Source organism: Hemicordylus capensis, chromosome 13 (assembly GCF_027244095.1).
Source record: "Hemicordylus capensis ecotype Gifberg chromosome 13, rHemCap1.1.pri, whole genome shotgun sequence".
Taxonomy (NCBI): domain Eukaryota; kingdom Metazoa; phylum Chordata; class Lepidosauria; order Squamata; family Cordylidae; genus Hemicordylus; species Hemicordylus capensis.
Window position 1 is genome coordinate 10722009 of NC_069669.1, and position 20965 is coordinate 10742973.

General features: G+C 48.1%; 1 protein-coding gene across 1 annotated transcript in view; it reads left to right on the forward strand.

Annotated features, from left to right (window-relative positions):
• The window catches only part of LOC128336582 (syntaxin-binding protein 4-like), a 46349-nt gene extending 25384 nt beyond the window's left edge, over nt 1-20965 (forward strand). Inside the window, exons 12-22 of the mRNA XM_053276464.1 lie at nt 1675-1772; nt 2920-3016; nt 4630-4757; nt 9047-9139; nt 10223-10288; nt 10736-10924; nt 11795-11911; nt 14642-14691; nt 15549-15688; nt 17651-17702; nt 19940-20965. Coding sequence (XP_053132439.1) covers nt 1675-1772; nt 2920-3016; nt 4630-4757; nt 9047-9139; nt 10223-10288; nt 10736-10924; nt 11795-11911; nt 14642-14691; nt 15549-15688; nt 17651-17702; nt 19940-20045 — 1136 coding nt within the window. The 3' untranslated portion in view covers nt 20046-20965. The remainder of the gene's footprint in view (nt 1-1674; nt 1773-2919; nt 3017-4629; nt 4758-9046; nt 9140-10222; nt 10289-10735; nt 10925-11794; nt 11912-14641; nt 14692-15548; nt 15689-17650; nt 17703-19939) is intronic.

Sequence of the window (20965 nt, forward strand, 5' to 3'; positions counted from 1 at the left end):
AGACTCCTGCCTGCAGCCTTGAAGAGTGGCTGCCAGTCAGTGTAGACAATACTAAGCTAGATGGTCTGATTTGGTAAAGGCAGCTTCCAATGAATCTATGTAATTTTCTCTCTCCCAGTTTTGGGGGATGGGGCTGAAGCTCAGTGTTCAAGCATCTGCTTTGTATACAGAAGGTTCCCATTTCACTCCCTGGCAGTATCTCCAGGTAGGGCTGGGAAAGACTCCTGCCTGAAACCTTGGAGAACTGCTGCCAGTCAGTGTAGTAGACAATACTGAGTGAGATGGACCAAGGGTCTGCTTCAGTAGAAGGCACTTTATATGCAGAAGTTTCCAGGTTCCCCATCTCCAAGATAGGGCTGAGAGAGACTCCTACCTGTGACCTTGGGGAAGCCGCAGCCAGTCAGTACGGACCAGGGATTCTCAGCGTTGGGTCCCCAGGTATTATTGGACTTCATCTCTCATAATCCCCAGCTCCAACATCCTTTGGTTGGGGATTCTGGGAGTTGAAGTCCAATAACATCTGGGGACCCCACATTGAGAATCCCTGGTGTGGACAATACTGAGCCCGATGGACCAAAATGCTGACTCAGTAGACGGCAGCATCCTTATGACACTGGACCATTCATCAGTCTTGAGGCACAGCCTTATCAACATGCCGATGGCGCTCAGTTCTGTCTTCCATCAAGTCCAGGTGCTGCAGTTCAGTCTCTGAACAAGTGCCTGAACATGGTTCGGGGGCTGAATTAACAAGATGAGGCTCAATCCAGACAGGGCAGGCTGGCTAAGGATGCTGGGGTTGTGCTCCCCTTGAAGGCAAAGACGTAGCCCTTGTACTGAGTTCCCAAGTAGCAGGGATGGCCAGAGGTGCCTTTCCCCAGATCGATTACTCTTCAACAAGGGCCTGGCCTCACTCTGTGGTTGAGTAATTTGTCTGTGAGCTGTACAGAAAGAAGCGAATCTGTCTGAGTAGCTCTTAGAGGGGAACGTTGCGCTCCTTGTTTATGTGATCATGGTTCTTGTCTGAGAAGGGCACCGCTGGTTCAAATCAAGGCGGAAGGCTTGTTCTGAGTTACATATGCCATAAGGACTGCAGGATTTTGCCATAGCGAGCTTGCAGACAGGAAGGCACTCGGGATCTGCTGGAGAGACCTCGGTGTGCCGGCTGGCCTTTCGGTTCACCTGGGAAAGCTGTGTTCCGAGTTAATGAGCAAGCCCGCCCTGCCCGCCGTGGGGGAGCTAATCCCGATTAACCAGGAACCGGAGGGGAGCCTGTCCTTGAACCTGCCTGGCGGAATGGCCGGTGCCAAATCCCGCACACACAAAGCTGTGCTGCGCTTGGCAGGGAGCAATGGATCTCGGGATTTAGCTGGATTAGGCTCGCAAGGGGGTGTCTCTGCTGCTTCTTCTGGTCTTTCCGCAAAATCTTCTCCTCACCTGAGATACATGGGGGTGCTCCCTCCGAGGCTGCCTTCAAGGTGACCTTTGCTGGATATGCAAAATTTGTCAGCCTTCCGACTGGGCACGAGGCTTATGTGTCCGCTGCCTAAGAACTTCCTCTTGTTTTCACTACTATCCGGAAAGTGAGCATTGAACCCCCCAGGCCCCAATGAATTCAGGGGAGGACTCCTTTGGATCCTCTCTTTTTTCATTCATGATTCTTTATCGTCTTTATAGCTCCCACTTCGCCTTTGAACCAGCAAGCAGCTTCAGCCAGCAAACCCAGAGTAGCCCTGGACCCCCACGTCCGCCTCAAGGATGGCAAACTTGAACTGGTGAGTCAGGTCTATTCTGGCCAGGGTGTATTTTCAGGGATAGCATGAGGAATCTCTCTCATCTGTAACGGGAGATCAGAGAGGGCAAGAGCTGAGGGCATGTCCTATCTCCTGCGGTTGCTCCCCTGCAACTGTTATTTAGTGGCATCCTGCTTCCGAGGCTGGAGGTAGCCTAAAGCCACCTGACTAGTAGCCACTGATGGACCAGTCTTCCATGAATTTGTCTAAGCCCCTTTTAAAGCCATCCAAGCTAGTGGCCATCACCACATCCCATGGCAGAGAATTTCATAGATGGATTATGAGCTGTGTGAAAACGTACTTCCTTTTTTTAGGTCCCAAATTTCCCGACGCTCAGTTTCATGGGATAGCCCCTGGTTCTAGTGTTGTGAGAGAGGGAGAAAAATTTCTCTCTGTCCACTTTCTCTACTCCATGCATAATTTTATATACCTGCCTACCTATCTGTTGCATGATTAATCAGGTCACCTTTTAAAAATAATAATAACAACAACAACAATAATAATAAATAAATGATGATCTTTTCATTGAAGCAGCCCTTTTCCCATGCACACAATCCCACAAGGATTCCTGGTAACTGGGTGAAGAGGCATCTTTTCAAGTGGTGATCCTCTTCTGTTTAGCAGTTGGGGAGCAACAGACCCTCTCCAGCCCTAGCACAGCATCCCTTCAATGGCTTTTACTGGTGTCTACCTTGTTTTTCATTTTAGATTGTGAGCCCTTTGAGGGCAGAGAACCATTTCCTTATAACTTTACTATGCAACTCCCTCTCTCCCTCCCTCTCCCTCTCCCTCTTTTCAAAAGCAGCATATACATATTTTTGATGATGAAGAAGTCTTCTTTAATTGAGGGTAATCAAAATAGCTGCTGCAAGGTAGTATCCGTGTGGAGACATTGGCTGCTGGGAATCTACAGTTCAAAATAGGAGACTTTCATTATTTGTTTTAAAAAAAATGCTTGGGGGAAATGAATACAAATAAGAACAGGACAAGAAACCCACAATGAAGGCAGAAATGGATGGGGTTTATTGATATAACTCAATGCATCTATTATGTTTTTGTTGTCGTCGTCGTTGCCCCTTCTCCTCCCTGCCTTTCTGTGTCCACTGCTTGGCTTCTCACCCCACCAAAGATGCTGCAGTATCTCGGCCTCGATGTGAGTGAGGAGAAGAAGCGGCAGCTACGGCAGAGTCTGACGACCGACTCACAGGGAACAGTGGCCTACGGAGGTGAGTTGGCGGGTGCTGGTGAGACATGCGTGCTGCCATGGGACGTGAGAACATGGGGAACTAGTTTGTGTTTGGACGGAAGACTACGTGTGAGCACTGTAAGGTATTCCCTTTAGGGCAGGGTTTCTTAACCTTGGGCCCCCCAATGTTGTTGGACTACAACTCCCATCACCCTCAGCCACAAAGGCCATGTCTGGGGATGATGGGCAATTGTAGTCAACAACATCTGGGGGCCCAAGGCTAAGAAACTCTGCCTTAGGGGATGGGTCCATAGCTCTGTGAGAGAGCATCTATCCCAGGTTCAATCCCCGGCAGCATCTCCAGGTAGGACTGGGAGACACTCCTGCCTGAAACCTTGGAGAAGCTGCTGCCAGTCAGTGTAGACAATGCTGAGCGAGATGGACCACTGGCCTGACTCAGTACAAAGCAGCTTCCTATGTACTTTTGTTCCTATGAATACCATAGCTGGGGAGGGGAGCAGAGGTGCCAAAAGGAGCCTGGCAGTGGTAGCTGAGATTGGTGGGAGCAGGCAGACATGAGCCGTTCATCACACACACACACACACACACACACACACACACACACACACACACACACACCGCTCACCTGCTACCTGAGTCTATTGCCTCAGTCAGCCTCATGGGTGGGCCAGCTATTTCCCAACCAACCCACATCTTGAGCAAGGGTTTTATTTAGAGGACCTCCAACTCAGATTCATCCAAAGTAAATGTATTGCAAACCATGGTTCAGCAGTACATTGTTGTGCCAATACATTCTGAGCCAATACGTTGTGGTTTTCTAGAATGAGAAATCTCATCTGTCTGGTCGCCATGTGTCTTGTGTTCTCTCTCCTCTCTTTCTTTCTTTCTCTCTCTCTCTCTCTCTCTCTCCCTCCCTCCTGAAAATAAAATTGAAAATAAAAATGCTAATATTATAATGCCCTTATACAAAACTATGGTATGGCCACATTTGGAGTAGTGTGTGCAGTTCTGGTCACCATATTTTAAGAAAGATATTGTAGAACTGGAAAAGGTGCAGAAGAGGGCAACCAAGATGATCAGGGGCCTGGAGCACCTTCCTAATGAGGCTTGGAAAAGAGGCGATTAAGGGGAGACATGATCAAGGTGTATAGGATTATGCATGGAGTGGAGAGGGTGGACAGAGATAAATTTTTCTCCCTCTCTCACAGCACTAGAACCAGGGGTCATCCTCCAAAACTGAAGGTCGGGAAATTTAGGACTGACAAGAGGAAGTCCTATTTTACAAAGCACATAATTAATCTATGGAATTATCTGCCACAGGATGTGGTGATGGCCACTAGCTCGCATGGCTTTAAAGGGGCTTAGACAAATTCATGGAGGACAGGTCTATCAATGGCTACTAGTCTGGTGGCTATAGGCCATCTCCAGCCTTCGAAGCAGGATGCCACTAAATGCCAGTTGCAGGGGAGCAGCAGCAGGAGAGAGGGCATGCCCTCAGCTCTTGCCTGTGGGCTTCTCAGAGGCATCTGGTGGGCTACTGTGTGAAACAGGATGCTGGATTAGATAGGCTTCCTTGGGCCTGATCCAGCAGGGCTGTTCTTATAGTCTCCTCTCTTTCCTTTCCCACAACAGACTTCCTCCAAGCACTCAGGGATCTGCTGCCAGACGAGCTTGAGGAGGCCGGCCTCGATTCCACTTCCATACTCTTCACTCAGCACGAAGTGGCCACGTTACTAGACACATCGGCTTTCCACTCTCTGGTCAGTACTGGGCTTACGCAAAGCTTCCTGTTTCTCATTTAAATGCTCCATGTGGGTATTCTACCGACCTTCATAAGCTTATGTATGTGTTTAACCATGAAGCGACTGTCCGGTCCATTTTTAAAGATAAGCCCTGCTGATAAAGAGGAGGGGGCACAGCTCAGCAGGAGAGCATTTGCTTTGCCTGCAGAAGGTCCCAGGTTCGCTCCCTGGCAGCATCTCCAGGTAGGGCTGGGAGAGACTCCTGCCTGAAACCTCGGAGGAGCCGCTGCCAGTCTGTGAAGACCAGGGCTGCATAACCTTTGCCCTCCTGTGGATGTTGGACTACAATTCTCAGCATCCCTATTAGCCATTTGTGGCTGGGAACAATGGGTGTTGTAGTCCTAAACAGCTGGAGGACTGAAGATGTGCAGCCCTGGCGTAGACAATACTGAGCTAGATGGACCAAGGGTCTGCTTGAGTATAGGAGAGCTTCGTATGTTCCTATATGTATAGATTCTGGAACAGAAATTTTTTTTAGTCATCGGATCAGATGAGATCAGACTGGAGTAAGGTGAATCAGGAGGAGAAGGGGAATCGGGAACACATTTTATTTTTATGGGCATGGAGGGGTACAAAATAGCTTACATAAATCCCCCAATGCCCTTTCTTCTTCATTTACAATATGGACACATTACTGTTGTTATTGAGCAAAGTTAGCAGTGCCAATCCATGCTAGCTGGGCAAAGAGGCACCTTTTAAAGTGGTGGTTCTCTTGTATTCTTATATTTAGCAGTGGGAGAACAGCTGGCCCTATCTACCCCCAGCACAGCATTCCCCCAGTGGCCATTTCTTTTTAGATTGTGAGCCCTTTAGGACAGGGAGCCATCCTATTTATTTTTCTATGAAAATGGCTTTTCTATGTAAATCGCTTTGAAAACTTTTTTTAAATTGAAAAACAGTATATAAATATTTATAACCAGTAGACGAGGCCCGTTGTTGACCAGGAAGAATCATTTTGCGTCAGGGGCGTAACTACTATTAGGCAAGGGGAGGCGGCTGCCTGGGGGCCCCCACACCTCAAGGGGGCCCCCAGAGGCAAGTCACATGACTATATATTGTGAAGTGTGTGTGTGTGTGTGTGTGTGTGTGTGTGTGTGTGTGTGTGTGTGTCTGTGTGTGTGTGTATCAGCAAGGGGCCCATTTTAAAATTTTGTCTCTTGGCCCACTCCAGCCTTGTTACACTCCTGTTTTGCGTAGACTACACTTCTAGGAAAGTTCAATACATTAAATGCATGCAATCACATTTTTTAGTAAATGTGCTTGCAAGAGGGAAGTAAAAACAGTTTGACATTTGTAGGATTTCAAATTCCAATGTTATTCATTTTATTGTGTATTGTATAATGAATTTGAATCATAGTAACTTTGAATCTGAGGAAGATCGGCTTCTCTTGGGCATGATGTCATTTTTGAATTATTGTTCTTCTGATTATTGAGTGTTAAAAATCTGTTGAGAACAATAACAGTTAAATATGATGATTAATTCAGAATATCTGCTAAGCTCCCACTCAAAAAAGTATTTAAACCTATCCCCAGCATACTCCAGTGTAAAATGTAATGCACGCAGCTAATTTAAGTGGTATGAGTGTTCATATCAGGATGTATGATATTCAGAGTTTCTTCAAAAAACTACATTTTAAAAAACATTTTCACCAGCAGCAGCGGATGGAGACTGGTTCAGGGTAGAAAACTGACAAAACGACAGGACCAAGGCTAGCTCCTAGGCAGAATCAGGACCTGGACAGCTCCCATAAATTGTGGGCAGCTCCAATACATTTAATTTATTTATTGTTAAATTTTTATACTGCCTTTCATTTAAAAAAAAATCTGAAGGTGGTTTACAAAACATTAAAGCAATATAAAATGATGGGAGTTGTAATTCAACTGCATCAGGAAAGCCAAATTCGCTCACCATCAGGGGATAGGCGGATGTTGCTTCAGCAGAGATCTGGTCCCAACTGAGCCTGCAAACAACTCTGCTTTATTCCTTTATATGTCACCCCTCCAGTAAAATGCTAATCAAGGTGGCTCACAACAGTAAAAGTAATATAAAATTTAAAACAACAAAATAAGCAAAACGCAGCCTAGAATAAAATCAATTAAAACAAACCGAAATGAAAATAAAAACCCATTAAAAACAAAACAAAATAAGAGTCCATCCATTTATAATTAAAAGATTTTAAATGCCTCTCTAAACAGATGGGTTTTGAGTTCTTTTTTATAAAAAATTCTAAGGGAGGGAACATTGCGAAGTTCTCTTGGGAGGGCATTCCATAGCCAGGGGGCCACAAACGTGAGGGCCCTGCCTCTTGTCCCTGCCAACCTAATCTCAGTTAGTGGTGGGGCCGAGTAGGACTCAAGATGATGATGCTCTCTAGCTCCTGTCTCTAGCTCCGCCCCGCTGCCAGAGTTACCAGAACATTAGGGGGCAGCATCTATCCCATAGGTGCTGACTCTGAGGCTGGGTAGCTTCCCCCCAAGACAGACTGGTCCTTCGATGGCTCCTCCAAATCCAAGGAGGAAGGCAAAGGTGCCTTCCTTGGTGGAAAGGGTAGATCCTATGCAGCCAGATCTTCCAGCCCCAACACATCCCCAAACTGTCTGTGTCCTCCCTCAACTGATGGGCTTCCAGACCAGGGCCCAGTTAGCAATCCTGCAGCTACAGGAGTGAACAGAAACCACTTGGTAGGGAAAAAAAGAAATGGGCAAGGAGGGAACTACTAAGTAAAGGACCAGCTGCAGTGGAAAATGGGACCAATACTGACTGAATGGGACCTTGGAGGGCTACAGGCCACCTCCAGCCTCAAAGGCAGGATGCCTCTGAGTACCAGTTGCGGGGGAGTAACAGCAGGAGAGAGGACATGCCCTCAACTTCTGCCTGTGGCTTCTAGCGGCATCTGGTGGGCCACTGTGCGAAACAGGATGTTGGACTAGATGGGCCTTCTTGGGCCTGATCTAGCAGGGCTGTTCTTATGTTCTCATTCCAAGGAAACACACACACACAGAGTAGGCTCTATGGGCATTGTTGCACGTGTTGTGGAGAATTGTATAGAACTTTGTGCCACTGATTTGATTCTGCTTCCAGCTTCCAGCTTTAGTAAATGAGCCAACCATCGGGGGGGTGGGGGTGGGGGTTGAATGCTCATGGTGATTTTAGACAAGGTCTTGCACCCCTAGAGATTGCAAAGAGGTGATAGTATGGCATGACTTTCAGTGGGTTATCTTGCTTTTTTCTTCCTGACTGGCATCGAGCCTGCAGCAGCCACATTTTCAATGATGTTTTAAAAGGTTTTGAAGGTGTTTTTTTTAAAAGCACACAAAAACTATTATAAAGCTCCATTGATGTCATCCGAGGAATGGAAATGAAAATGGGCAGGGATGTCCTCCAAAGATTACTCCATGGAGAGAGTACCACCATTTGTTCGTTGTTACCCCAACCCTGACCCTTTTGCTCGGTGCAGAAATGATGGCAATTTTACCCTAATGGTTTGGTGGTAGGGAAAAGAAGTGGGTGAGAACACACAGAAAGCTGTAAGTGTAACAATGCAATCACCCATCTAGTAGGGGAGCAGATATTGCCCAGAATCACTCTGAACGCTCATCCCCTGAGATGGTTCCAGTGGCCAGGATCTGTGGACCATTTCACTCCATTTTACCCAATAGAGTATTGTGTAAGAGCCCTGCTTTAACTGCTTTGCATTTGTTCACACGCAACTCACAACTGCAGTCTGTACTTCAAGAGTTAATTTCATAATTATTTCTGGTCTCAGCTGGTTCAACGGAATGTAGAAAGGAAGCAATAAAATGCCATCAGATTTCAAGTGTGCCACAGTCTGAAGGAAGCAGCTGAATGTATGTTTCCTAAGGCTAAGAAAGAAGGATTAACCACTCCCAAGCTGTTTCCTTACCTTCAAGGGATGCCTTCTGTCAGCTTACTAGAGGCTGAGAGACAAGCCATTGTGAAGCCAACTCCAACTAATCTTGAGCTGTCCTGGAGCAACCGTTGCCACTCTGATAACACAGCCAAGGATGGATTGATCTGTGCATATCTCTTTAACAATTTCAGGGCCCAGAGACTGAATCCCCATGAAATCCAAAATTCGCTCGCTGGATTAGCTGCTTCCATTGTCAACCTGTTTTCTGGGGTTGTTACGGCTTATCGTTGCTTTGGGAGCAGGTTGGCCGAGATCCAAATATCCTAACCCCAGTGTGGCCCACTAACCGGCTCTTGCCCATGATCTTTTTTCCAGACGTTCGACTCGGTCAGCTGCAATGACAGCGAAGAACTGGAGCAGCTGCAGCTAGAAATGACAGACCTGCGCCAAGAAGTCCGGAGGCTAAAGGTGAGGATCTATTGGTCGGGCTTGTTAGGTCTGAAGCATACTGGTATCTGCCAGCCAAGAGCCCTGGAGCTGAAGCCGGGGTCCCGTGCATGCGTCGGGACTCTCTCCGGATGCCCAGCGGGGCGGGGCACTTACCTGACTGGGCAGCGAGCAGATCAGTGGCCGGAGGTTGCCCAGCTGTGCACGAAGCCAACGGCAACCATACTGGGAGGTGGGGCAGGGGGAGGAAGCTGAGACGACGGCCATCCTTGACTGGGCCAGAATGGCTTGACAAGCCATTGCCTGGGTGCCACCTGGAGCTAGCGGGTCTCTCCCATCATCCCCTGGGGGGTGATGCAGGGAGAGGAAATGGAGTCCTGTAAGGCGGCCCCTTTAAGGGCTAACAGGCGGAATACAGGAGGGCGGGGATGGAAGCTAGGGGAGGGGCTAAAAGGGGTGGTGGCTGACCCTGTGGACATACATAATGGGCTTGAAGCCAGTGATGAGGAAGCCAATGGAGGGTGGCTGCCTGTATGGGCTCCTGGGGAGGAGCAAAGGATTCCCTCTCCCTGGCAGATGGAGGAGGAAGAGAGGGTGCTTAGAACCTGCTCTGCATCCTTCTGAGGCCTCTCTGCCCAGTGGTTGTGAGGCTGGGAAAGAGGAAATGCCACAATATGCAAGTGGTATATGGTGATGACAATAAGGATATACTTGATTGGATTGCTCCTAGTTGCCTGTAATATAGACCAGTGGCATTGTGACATTGGTGGCGGCCAGTGTCCAAGTTGGTTGCCACTCCTGCTGCCACACTCGCCCACTGCCCTCAGCAGCCCCGTCCACAGCATGGTATAATGACATCACAGCCATCATGGCTGTGATGTCATTATGTTATAGTGTCATTATGTTATAATGACATCACAGATGTATTATTTATTTTTCTATGTAAACCACTTTGAGAACTTTGGTTGAAGAGCGGTATATAAAAATTTGTCATCGTAGTAGTAGCAGCAGCAGTGAAGTTACGTAGCCACACACGCAGGATAGGGCTCTGTGAAAAGGATTTCCTGACTGGGTGATGTGATGACATTTTAATCCTTTTCTTAGTCTCTTTTGAAGGAGGTGGAGAGCAACAAGAACTCCATGGAAGACGAGCTCCAGAGATTGAATCAGGTCAGCAAAGAGGTTGGGTAGCTGAAAAGGTTCTTGTGTTGTGCAAGTAACAAACGAATCAGTTATGTGGGTAATTTGTTTTTGGAGGAGCTGCAAAAAGATATCTCTAAACTGGGGGCGAAAATGGCAAATGCGGTTCAATGTAAGCAAGTGTAAAGTGATGCACACTGGGGCAAAAACCACCAACTTCACATATACGCTAATGGGATATGAGCTGAGCATGGCCTTGAACAAAATAACATGAATGTTCCTTGATGGCTGGAAATCTTACTCCCCTGCCTTTGGAAGGAGATACCCTTCAGCTAGGGGGAGGGTCCGAAAATAAAGCTGCTTCCTACCTTCCTAATAAACAGAATAAAATAACAAATGGCGGGCAAGCTAATGGATTGGTTGGTTGGTTCTCACCTGGCAGTCACGGCTCCTTCTCTTCCCCCCACCCCATCCCAGAAGGCACTGGGCTTCCTCTCTGAGAACCGGTCTCTGCATAACAAGCTCCAGGTAGCAGAGGTGTCCCAGCGGCAAGCGCACAGCGCGGAGCAAGACTACGAGGAAGTGATCCATTTGCTGGAGGCTGAAATTGCTGAGCTGAAAACGCAGCTCGTCGGGAAGAAAAGCAAGCAAGCTTCAGAAGCAGAGGTCAGACTGCACGAAGAGAGGAGACGGCTGGAAATGAATTTTGGGTGGGAAGTGGGGGTGGCCACTGTTCCCTCTAAGGAGTGCACATGTGTGCATGCTCACATTTTTTTAAAAAAATGTCCACTCAGTTAATTTTAGATCCCACTCAGATTGAATCAGAATCTCCAGGTAGGGCGAGGAAAGGCTCCTGCCTGAATCCTTGGAGGGCTGCTGCCAGTCAGTGTAGATCAGGGGGTTCCCAACCAGTGATGTTGCTGAAGGAGTGGGGAGTGGTACTTCAGCAACATCTGGAGGGCCACAGGTAATATGGAGCTAGATGGACCAAGAGTCTGAGTCAGTATAAAGCAGTTTCCAGTGTTCCTTTAGAGATCTCAGAATTCAAGCTTCGGAATGCAGGATGCTGATATTCCGGCTTTTGTGCATGCCCATGTGTGCACATTTGAGTAATATGTGCTTCTAGTTCTAACCACCCCCCACGCCGCCGCCACCCCCCAAAAAAAATTCCAGAGTACCTGTCATTCAAGTCTCAAATGGCTTTGCTCTTCAGTAGCCAAGGCCCAGTCCATCTTCTAGGGGTGAGAGAAATGGCGTTGTTATTCCTCCAGTTTGCTCTGCCCCAGTTTCTGCTCCTTTTGACATCCCATGTAACTAGGAGAATATTTAAAATTAATTCCCTGTGGGACATACACAGTTTGCTGCAGGTGTGTGGCACCTTGAGGAAGGGGGTCCCAACCCATCCTCTGAGGTGGGGCGTAGAGTCTTTCAGGCCAGCTAACCTTACCCCCCACTTCCTACTTTGGGAAGGTCTTCCATTTTCTTCAGGCCTCTCTTGATCAGCTCTCTTTCTGTTTTTCTCTCCCTCCAAACCAGAGTGACATCCTAGAGTTGAAAAAGCACTTGTCCCTGGTTGATGGCCAGTTGAGGAAATCGGAGGTCACGCGGAAGCGGCTGGAGATCTGCAACCGGAAACTGCTGCTGTTTGTGCAGGTGATGGCTACAAAGGAGGCAGCTGTTTCTTGATGGCTGCCTGGTCCATTTGATGACAAACACGGAGCCATGGAATGGGTTGTTATCAGACTCTCACCCCATTCACATGACCATGTTTACCTGGGTACAGCTTCTGACCTGGGTATGCATGGTTGTGTGAATGTGTGAATGTGTGTGTGTGTGTGTATACACACACACACACACACACCCATTCACACAACCATGCATACCCAGGGCAGAGGCTGCACCCAAGTATACATCACCATGTGAATGGGGTGTCTGAAATGGGTAGGAGCAAAGAATATTCTGGCCTAGCTTTGCTGGGTGAGAGTTATCACCAGTGTTCTCTGTAACAGGGATTCCCAGATGTTGTTGGCTACAATTCCCATCTTCCCCAGCCAAAGGCGATTGCAGCTGGGGATGATAGGAGTTGTTGTCAACAATATCTGAGAATCCCTGTTACAGGGATCTCTGGTTATCACCTTTTGTTTAAAGGGCATATCTACACTATAGGCCAGCGGCTGTTGTGGCTGGGGGTGATGGGTTTTGTAGTCCAAAAACACTGGGGACCCAAGTTTGAGAACCTCTGTTACAGACTTAATCAGGTCCATTAAGCATTCCCTCTCTCCAAGGAACCCTGAAGTTCTTTGTAGGGGAGCTACGAGAAGATCTCCCACTCACCCATCCTCACCCCTCTTACAGAACATCAGTTGCCAGGGAGAACTCTGATTTCTCCAACAGAGAATTCTCAGCAACCTCAGAAGGCTGTGACCTTCAGGGTTCTTTCAAAGAAGTCCTGGCAGTTCGAATGATTAAAAAAATGAAACAAGGCCATAGTGTAGATATGTATGTCATAGGAACATAGGCACACAAGAAGCTGCCTTCGACTGAGTCAGACTCTTTGTCCATCTAGCTCAGTATTGCCTACACAGGCTGGCAGTAGCTTCTCCAAAGTTACAGGCAGGAGTCTCTCTCTCTCTCAGCCCTATTTGGAGATGCTGCCGGGAAGGGAACTTGGAACCTACAGATACTCTTCCCAGAGTGGCTCCATCCCCTAAAAGGAATATCTTACAGTGCTCACACATGTAGTCTCCCTTTCAAATGCAAACCAAGGCAGTCCCTGCTTAGCAAAGGGGACAATTCATGCTTGCTCCCACCGGACCAGCTCTCCTTCCATATATCCTAAAGCAGGGATTCCCAGCCTTGGGTCCCTATATGTGGTTGGGCTTCAACTCCCTTTCGTCCCCAGCCACAATCACCAAAGGTCTTACTCTCCATCTTTATACGGTGGCAGAGAGCAGCTGTTCTCTTCCACGTGTGTCCAAAGGGACATCTCTCCAAGCCTCCATTCCAGGGGTTTCTCTTTCTGCTCAAGGGAAAACCATCCTTCCTCCGAGGAGCGGAGTCTGTGTTGTACAGAAGGGACCATCCCGCTGTGAGCCTGGATGCTGCAGAGATCTGTGTTGGTGGATCCTGATCAGCTGAACATTTTGCAGGCTCCGGTGACACAGCATTCTCTGAAGCCTAGACCTTCAGAGCTCCTTTTCAGATGCTTTTGCTGAATCTTCTGCCAGGCCCAGCCTTGCTGTAACCCTTTGCTTTCAGCTGCACCAATCCGATAGAGAATGAAGGTAGCAAAAGGATCAGTATCCTGGCCCACCAAGCGGACTTTGAAAGCCATCCCAGGAGAGATTTTTCTAGTGGTCATGTCTCCCACCCCACCACCCCCACCACACACACACCCCTTGAATATTCACCACAGCCGGATTGTAGCATTGGTCTTTAAAATCTACATGATTGTTTCAATCAAGCTTTCGTGGATTTGCACAGGCCTATGGATTGTGGCAGGTTTTTCGTGGGATTAGTGTCAAGAACGGTTAACTCGGAAAGGGAAAATCTGATTAGTGTCACCCCCTTCGATCCGATTGAGGAGATAATTGATTGGCCTGGGTGGGTGGGTGGGAGTAGGGGCTGTGCCAGGATGGGCTGGATCCCCAACCCCTCAGCTTGCTGCCTCCCCCCACTTACCAAGTGGTGGTAGATGGGTGGGTGGAAGCACCCCCCCACACCCTTAGAGGGTGAGAAGAAGTGGAGCTGCTGTTGGCAGTAACTGCCCCCCAAAGACCCTTGTGCCTTTGCAAGGATTTTTAGGAGAAATCCCCTTGGCCAGGGGAGAGTGGAAGAAAGGATGGAGCCATAGCTCAGGGGTAGAATGTCTGCTTTGCATGCAGAAGGTCCCAGGTTCAATCCCTGGCAGCATCTCAAAGGGACATAGGGAGCTGCCATATCCTGAGTCAGACCGTTGGTCCATCACACTCAGGATTGTCTACCCAGACTGGCAGCTGCATCTCCAAGGTTGCAGGCAGGAGTCTCTCATCTCAGCCCTGTCTTGGAGATGCTGCCAGGGAGGGAACTTGAAGCCTTCTGCATAGGCCAATAGGAACATTCTCCAGGTCCTGTGATGATGCAGATGCAGAAGCCTCTCCGGGATGGTTCTCATTGGCTGATGGGGGTGCCCAGTGGTGAAGGCAGTCATGGCACAAGCCTGTCAGCTGACCCACACCCCTGTTGTTGCCCCTGCCAAGGATCTGGCCAGGTGAGCAGGCCGTGAGCCCTCAGGTCTGTGCCTGACGGGGTCCACCCATGACGCCAGTCCTGTCGGTGCTCTGACAACTCTGGACCTTTCCCATCCTGTAACGCGGGCCCTTTTCCATTTCTGTTTTCATGCAGAATGCCCATAAACTTCTGAGCACATCCTGCACATTATCGGATGAGAAGAGGTGAGGAGGATTCTGGGGCATCAGCATTTCTGTAGCCCTTCTGGAGTGTCTCGGTTCGTTTTCCGGTCTATTTATTAACTGCTCTTCTGCTGAAGCTCTCAGAGTAACATACAACAAAAGGCAGTTTTAAAAATACCCACCCTGAACATAAGATCAGCACCAGCAACAGTCACTGGAGGTCCTGTGCTGGGGCTGGATAGGGCCAATTACTCTCCCCCTGCTAAATAAAAGAGAATCACCACGTTAAAAAGGTGCCACTTTGCCCAGTTAGCCCCTGGTGGTCACTAGGATAAGAGGTGCAAACAGACAGATTTATGTGGGAGGGGACAATCCCACATCCCAAGCCATTTAGGGATCTAAAGGGTAAAACCATCACTTTGAATTGTACTCAGAAACAAACCCAGAGACAGTGTTGTGGTTTCAGAAGTGGCAGGTTCCTTTCCAGATGCACAGTCCCAGTTGATCAGCGGACAACTCTGCTTTGCATCAGTTGTCATGTCCAAGCAGTCTTCAAAGGTTGTCCCACATGTGATGCCTTGCAGTAGTTCAAACAAGATGTTACCCATGTGAGAGTAACTGCAGCCCATTTGTCTCATTTCACAGGGATTATCTCAGGAATTTCACATAGGTCTGATTCAGATCTTTGTTATGGTCACTGGTCATCTCAGTCAAAATGTTTCACGAAGCTTATTTCAGTAATTCCACACAGGTTGTCTCAGTCTCTGTAAAGTGGGCCAATATTACCCCGGTATTGCAGACAGAGGGCCTTGCTTAAAACCATCTAGTAAAGTTGTGGCTGAGGTGAGATTGGAACCGGGGACTTCTTGGCGCTCAGACAATCCATTTTTCCTTGCAAGAGTCGACGTGCAAGCAGAGGAGGATAAAACAGGGCTGGCCGCCGAAGCCTCTCTTCCCTCTTCCGAGCTTGCGGACTTGTTGATAGCGGAGGCGCAAGAACTCTTGGAGCCCGCCATGTTGTCTAACCCTGCAAAGGACGGTGAGTTGCTTCAAGTTGCCTTACACAGAGGAGGCAGTGGAAGTTCATGATAAGCGAACAGTCCAGAGGAAGCAGGTCTGTTCTCTTTCAGAGGCCGAGCCTCTTTTCATATTCAGCCATGGGCATTTCTGTACCCTGGTCTTCTCAGAGCTTGCATGCATGGATTAACTCCAGCGAATCAGCTGTGGTGGCACAGCAGGGAAGCAGCTTGCCTAGGGAGCAAGAGGCTGTTAGTTCCAATCCTCGGCAGTGTGCTTCCCAGACTTTGCCTAAGGTCAAGTGTGCCGTCAAGTCCATTTTGACTCCTGGTGCCCACAGAGCCCTGTGGCTGCCTTTGGTAGAATACAGGAGGGGTTGACCATTGCCTCCTCCCGTGCAGTATGAGATGATGCCTTTCACCATCTTCCTATATCGCTGCTGCCCGATATAGGTGTTTCCCATAGTCTGGGAGACATATCAGCGGGGATTCGAACTGGCAACTTTCTGCTTTTTAGTCAAGCATTTCCCCACTGTGCCACTTAAGGAGGTGCAGACTTTGCCCAGTAAATATATATTTGTAGCCACTGATATCGGGCAGCAGCGATATAGGATGATGCTGAAAGGCATCATCTCATACTGCGCGGGAGGAGGCAATGGTCAACCCCTCCTGTATTCTCAGAGGTGCACCAAGGTAATTTTGGAGCCTGGGCCTAAAGGCCTTTGGAGGGCCCCCACTGCAAGTTAAGCATCATTTTTTAATACGTAGGTTTTGGGGGGAACAAACCACACCACCCAGGACAGATTAAAGAGGGTTTGGGGGGCCCCAGGGGGTGTGGAGGCTCTGGATTTTGGCCCCCAAGTCCAGGGGTAAGAGTACCTCTGTGTATTGTACCAAAGACAACTAGAGTGCTCTGTGGTCTCCAAGAGAGGACACCAACTGGACGCCACGCTTTATTTTTATATTGGGCAGCAGTGATATAGGAAGGGGCAGGAGGCGGGTGTTCACTTCAGTGGCAATGGCAAAAGGCATCTTACTGTGCAGTGGTCAACCCCTCCTGTATTCTACCACAAAACCCACATAGCCCTGTGGTTGCCAGGAGTCGGCACCGACTCGACAGCACAACCTTTCCTTTCCCTAATCCCGGACAGCCTTTACATCAAGATGCCCTGTCCAAGGTGCTGAAGTTCCAGGCCTGCCTAACAGCAGGTCTGCCCCAACTATCTCTTGAGCATGCCAGAGGAAAAGTAAGACATAAATCTAACAAATGAACACACCTATCTTCTGTGTAGTGGTTAGCTTGAGCACTGGTACACTGAAGAGGACCCGATGTACAAAAGGACCCAACAAGAACCCACCACCTTATAACAGTCTACAAACTTAAATTTTAAAAATATGCATGGAGCATTAAAAACTATATAATTTATAATTGGTGGGAGTACACAATACCGCCAAATAAATGTTTAATAAACACTCTCTTCTAACACAATTCAAACTTTCTCTATAAAGGATAATACACAATCTGAATGTGTGTGTGTGTGTGTGTGTGTGTGTGTGTGTGTGTTGTTTTAAATTTTTAACTGTTTTAGTGCTTGGTTTTCAGTGGTGGCTTTCTTGCGTGTGTTTTTGTAAATGGCCACTGGACATTTGTGCATGGCAGTATAGAAATGTAATAAATAAATAATAATAATAATCTTTCTATTAAGCAGGGGGAGAGCAACTGGCCCTATCCATCCCCAGCACAGCATCCCTCCAGTGGCTGTTGCTGGTGTCTGTCTTGTATTTCTTTTTAGACTGTCAGCCCTTTGGAGACAGGGAACCATCTTCTCCTTATTATTCTTTTCCAATGTGAATCGCCTTGAGAACTTTTGTGTTTCAAAAGCAGTATATAAGTAATGATAGTAATCGTTATAGTGATTGTTTCTGTTGAGCTGTGTTTTGCATGGATGTGATGATGCTTTCTGATCTTTTGCTTGCATGGACAGCTGTACTGTATGATGACTGCCCAGCTAGTGACGGAACCCCAGACTACAAGGAGTAAGTATCTAGACACTATTTCCTTGATTATTGGAGAGGGGCTGAGGCTCAGGGGTAGAACAGCTGCTTGGAATGCAGAAAGCCCCCGGTTCAGTGTCTGGCATCTCCAGGGAGAAGAGGGAAGGACCACAGCCTGAAACCCAAGAAAGCTGCTGCCAGTCAGTGTAGTCCAGGGATTCTCAACGTTGGGTCCCCAGATGTTATTGGACTTCAGCTCCCATAATCCCCAGCCCCAGTGGCCTTTGCTTGGGGATTATGGGAGCTGAAATCCAAGAACATCTGGGGAGCCAACGTTGAGAATCTCTGGTGTAGACAATACCAAGTGCGATGGACCAGGGGTCCAACTTGATATATGGCAGCTTCCAATGAATGAATGAATGAATGAATGAATGAATGAATGAATGCTTTATTACAGTCATTGACCCAACGTCACAGAAACAATACAAAACAGAATGAAAATAATACAGTAATACAAAACACCGATAACTCAAATCAGCTCAGCCCTGATCTGGCATGCGACTGCACAAAAAATTTGGCCACACACAGTGTTGTAGATACACAGCAATCAGCTCATTTAAAAAAGTTGTATATCCATCATCCATTCTAACAGGGATGTTTGATAAAGTGGGGGGGGGCAATAAAAGAAATACAAATATCTCTGTCAAATGACCTAATGGCACAGTGGGGAAGTAACTTGCCTAGCAAGCCAGAGGTTGCCGGTTCGAATCCCCACTAGGGCAGCAGCGATAGAGGAAGATGCTGAAAGGCATCATCTCACATTGCATGGGAGAAGGCAATGTGTTCTACCCAAGACAACCACAGGGCTCTGTGGTCACCAGGAGCTGACATTGACTCGACGGCACACTTTACCTTTACCTTACTCTTCAGTATTGTAAAGGTACTCTATGTCCTGGGGCCTTACTTTAGGGGATCAGGCTTTAGAGCATCTGCTTTGTCTGCGAAAGGTCCTGGGTTTATTCCCTAGCAGCAGCACCTCCAGGTAGGGCTGGGAAAGATTCCTGCCTGAAACCAGGGGTTTCATTAGGGGGGTGCCCCATGGGGCTCAGACTCCCAATGAATGGCTCAGAGCCTCAAATCTCGTCAGCCACTCCCCTCCAGCAGCAACAATGGCTTCTCGTCTCTGCCTCCTCCCTAAAAAATGCTGTGTCGGGGACAAAATAGATGCTCCAGCCCCCCAATACAGCACAAGATACCTCCCGTTTCCCTTTAAGTTTAATTATCAAAAGTGGGGATGTGGATCCAGGTCCTGGATAAGGCCTCTGCCTCTTTCCCTCCTTATTTCATTGCCCCCCACAAGTGAGGAATATACACTGCCCCGACGATGTTCTTTCTGTTTACGCTGTACATGGAGCCTTGTGACTTTTCAGGTGACAGTTCAGTCCCTGCCCCAAGAAGCTTACAGTATAACAGTCGGGCAAGAGCAGAGGCAAGGGGAACATGGGGCAAAGATCCACCAGTGCCGTTGCATCTGGTTCTATTGTTGTCATTGAGAAGGAAGACTGGGGCGGAGTTGGCAGCGTCGCAATAAGCGGACATTTCTAAGCACAGGCTAGTGGGTGGTGCAAATACCCTTCCCCTAGAGTTCTCTGAGTTCACTGCTAAACCAGATTCGCCTTAGGCCTTAATGGTTCCCCCTCCCCAGTTATCAAAGGCTCCTTTTGGGGGGGGGGAATGAAAAAAGCATTGAAATGGCTGAAAAGCATTGGAGTTTATTTCTGGATCAAACACTCCTCTTCTCAGATCCGGACAATCTGCCAGACCGCCCACCGCTTCCTGAAACAGAACGTCCTCATCATTCAGTTTGTCCCTGAGAGACTTCCATCAGCTGCAGACAATTTTCACCTCCCAGCTCCTTTTCAGTGTGGATTGGGGAAAGAGGAGATCTGGTAGCAAGAATGAATGGCCCCCTTTGCTAAGCAGGGTCCACCCTGGTGTGCATTGGAATGGGAGACTCCATTCCTGTAAGAGCACTGTAAGAGGTTTCCCCTTAGGGGATGGGGCCGCTCTGGGAAGAGCATTTGCAGGCAGGGATCAGAATCTCTTCTCGTGTGATCCACTGGATTCCTGATTCTTCCCTTAGATGCTGTGTCTGGTGTTTCTTTCTGTTTGGTTGGTTTTGTGTCGTCCCCCACCCCACCCTTCTTTTTTTGGCTTAGCTCAGCAGCTTTCTGTATTTCAGGCTTCTGAATACCCTAACCGCTATTTCCGATTTCTAGCCATCTCCACCAGAAGACAACATGGCCCCCTCCTCTGAGTCAAAGCAAAGACGACGATTCACAACCGCCAAGCATACCCAAGGATCCTTCCGAAAAGCCTGCTTAACTCTTCCACAGAAGCCTGCAGAACTCTCCTGCCTCTGAACCTTTATCTGAAAACCTGGACACTCTGCTCTGGAGACAGAAAAGGACAGAACCACCCCTGCCCCCTGCCCCCACATTTTGTTCTTAAGAAGACTGAAACTCCTGCCTGAACCCAAACCCCAAGACTTAAGCAAGCAAACCCATCCTCTGGAGGGCTACCTCTTCTGATCACAATACAAGGCTGTTTTCTCCCGGTTTTGTGGCTTCACAAAAATGTTGGGGAAGCTGTTGCCATTGGACAACTGAATTTCCCAGGCAGGACCTACAGAACTTTATGCTGCAGTTAGAGGAAACAACCTAGGCACCCAGAGGACCTTGGCATTTCTTATGAAAACCAAAGTACATTTTCCAGATCATGGGCTATTTGCAGCTCATTCCATACTAGCTCTCCATAACTGACTTGGATCAGACTTGGAAAAGGATCTCCTCCAATACAGATACGTCTCTCTCCCTTTCTCCGTTTCTGATGTGAAAGGCTTGTTCAGTTCCAGCCGCATGGCTTGACTAACAAGACAACTGGATGGTGGTCTGGAGAAAGCCCCTGAAACTAGATGTACCATATCACTAAAGTAACATTGGTCACCAAATGCTGTATTAAGGCTGAGAAAGATTTCCCAGACAACCTATCTCCATAGCAACTCAGTGTGTAAAAAAAAAAAAGGAAAATAATAATAATAATAATTAGGCATTGATTTTATGTGGCTAGCGAGTAATCAGGTAGAGAACCGATGTCAGCACACCGTTCTGGCAAATAAAATGAAGATACGAGAGGAGAGCTGGTCTTGAGAGGAGAGCTGGTCTTGTGGTAGCAAGCATGACTTGTCCCCATAGCTAAGCAGGGTCTGCCCTGGTTGCATCTGAATGGGAGACTTGATGTATGAG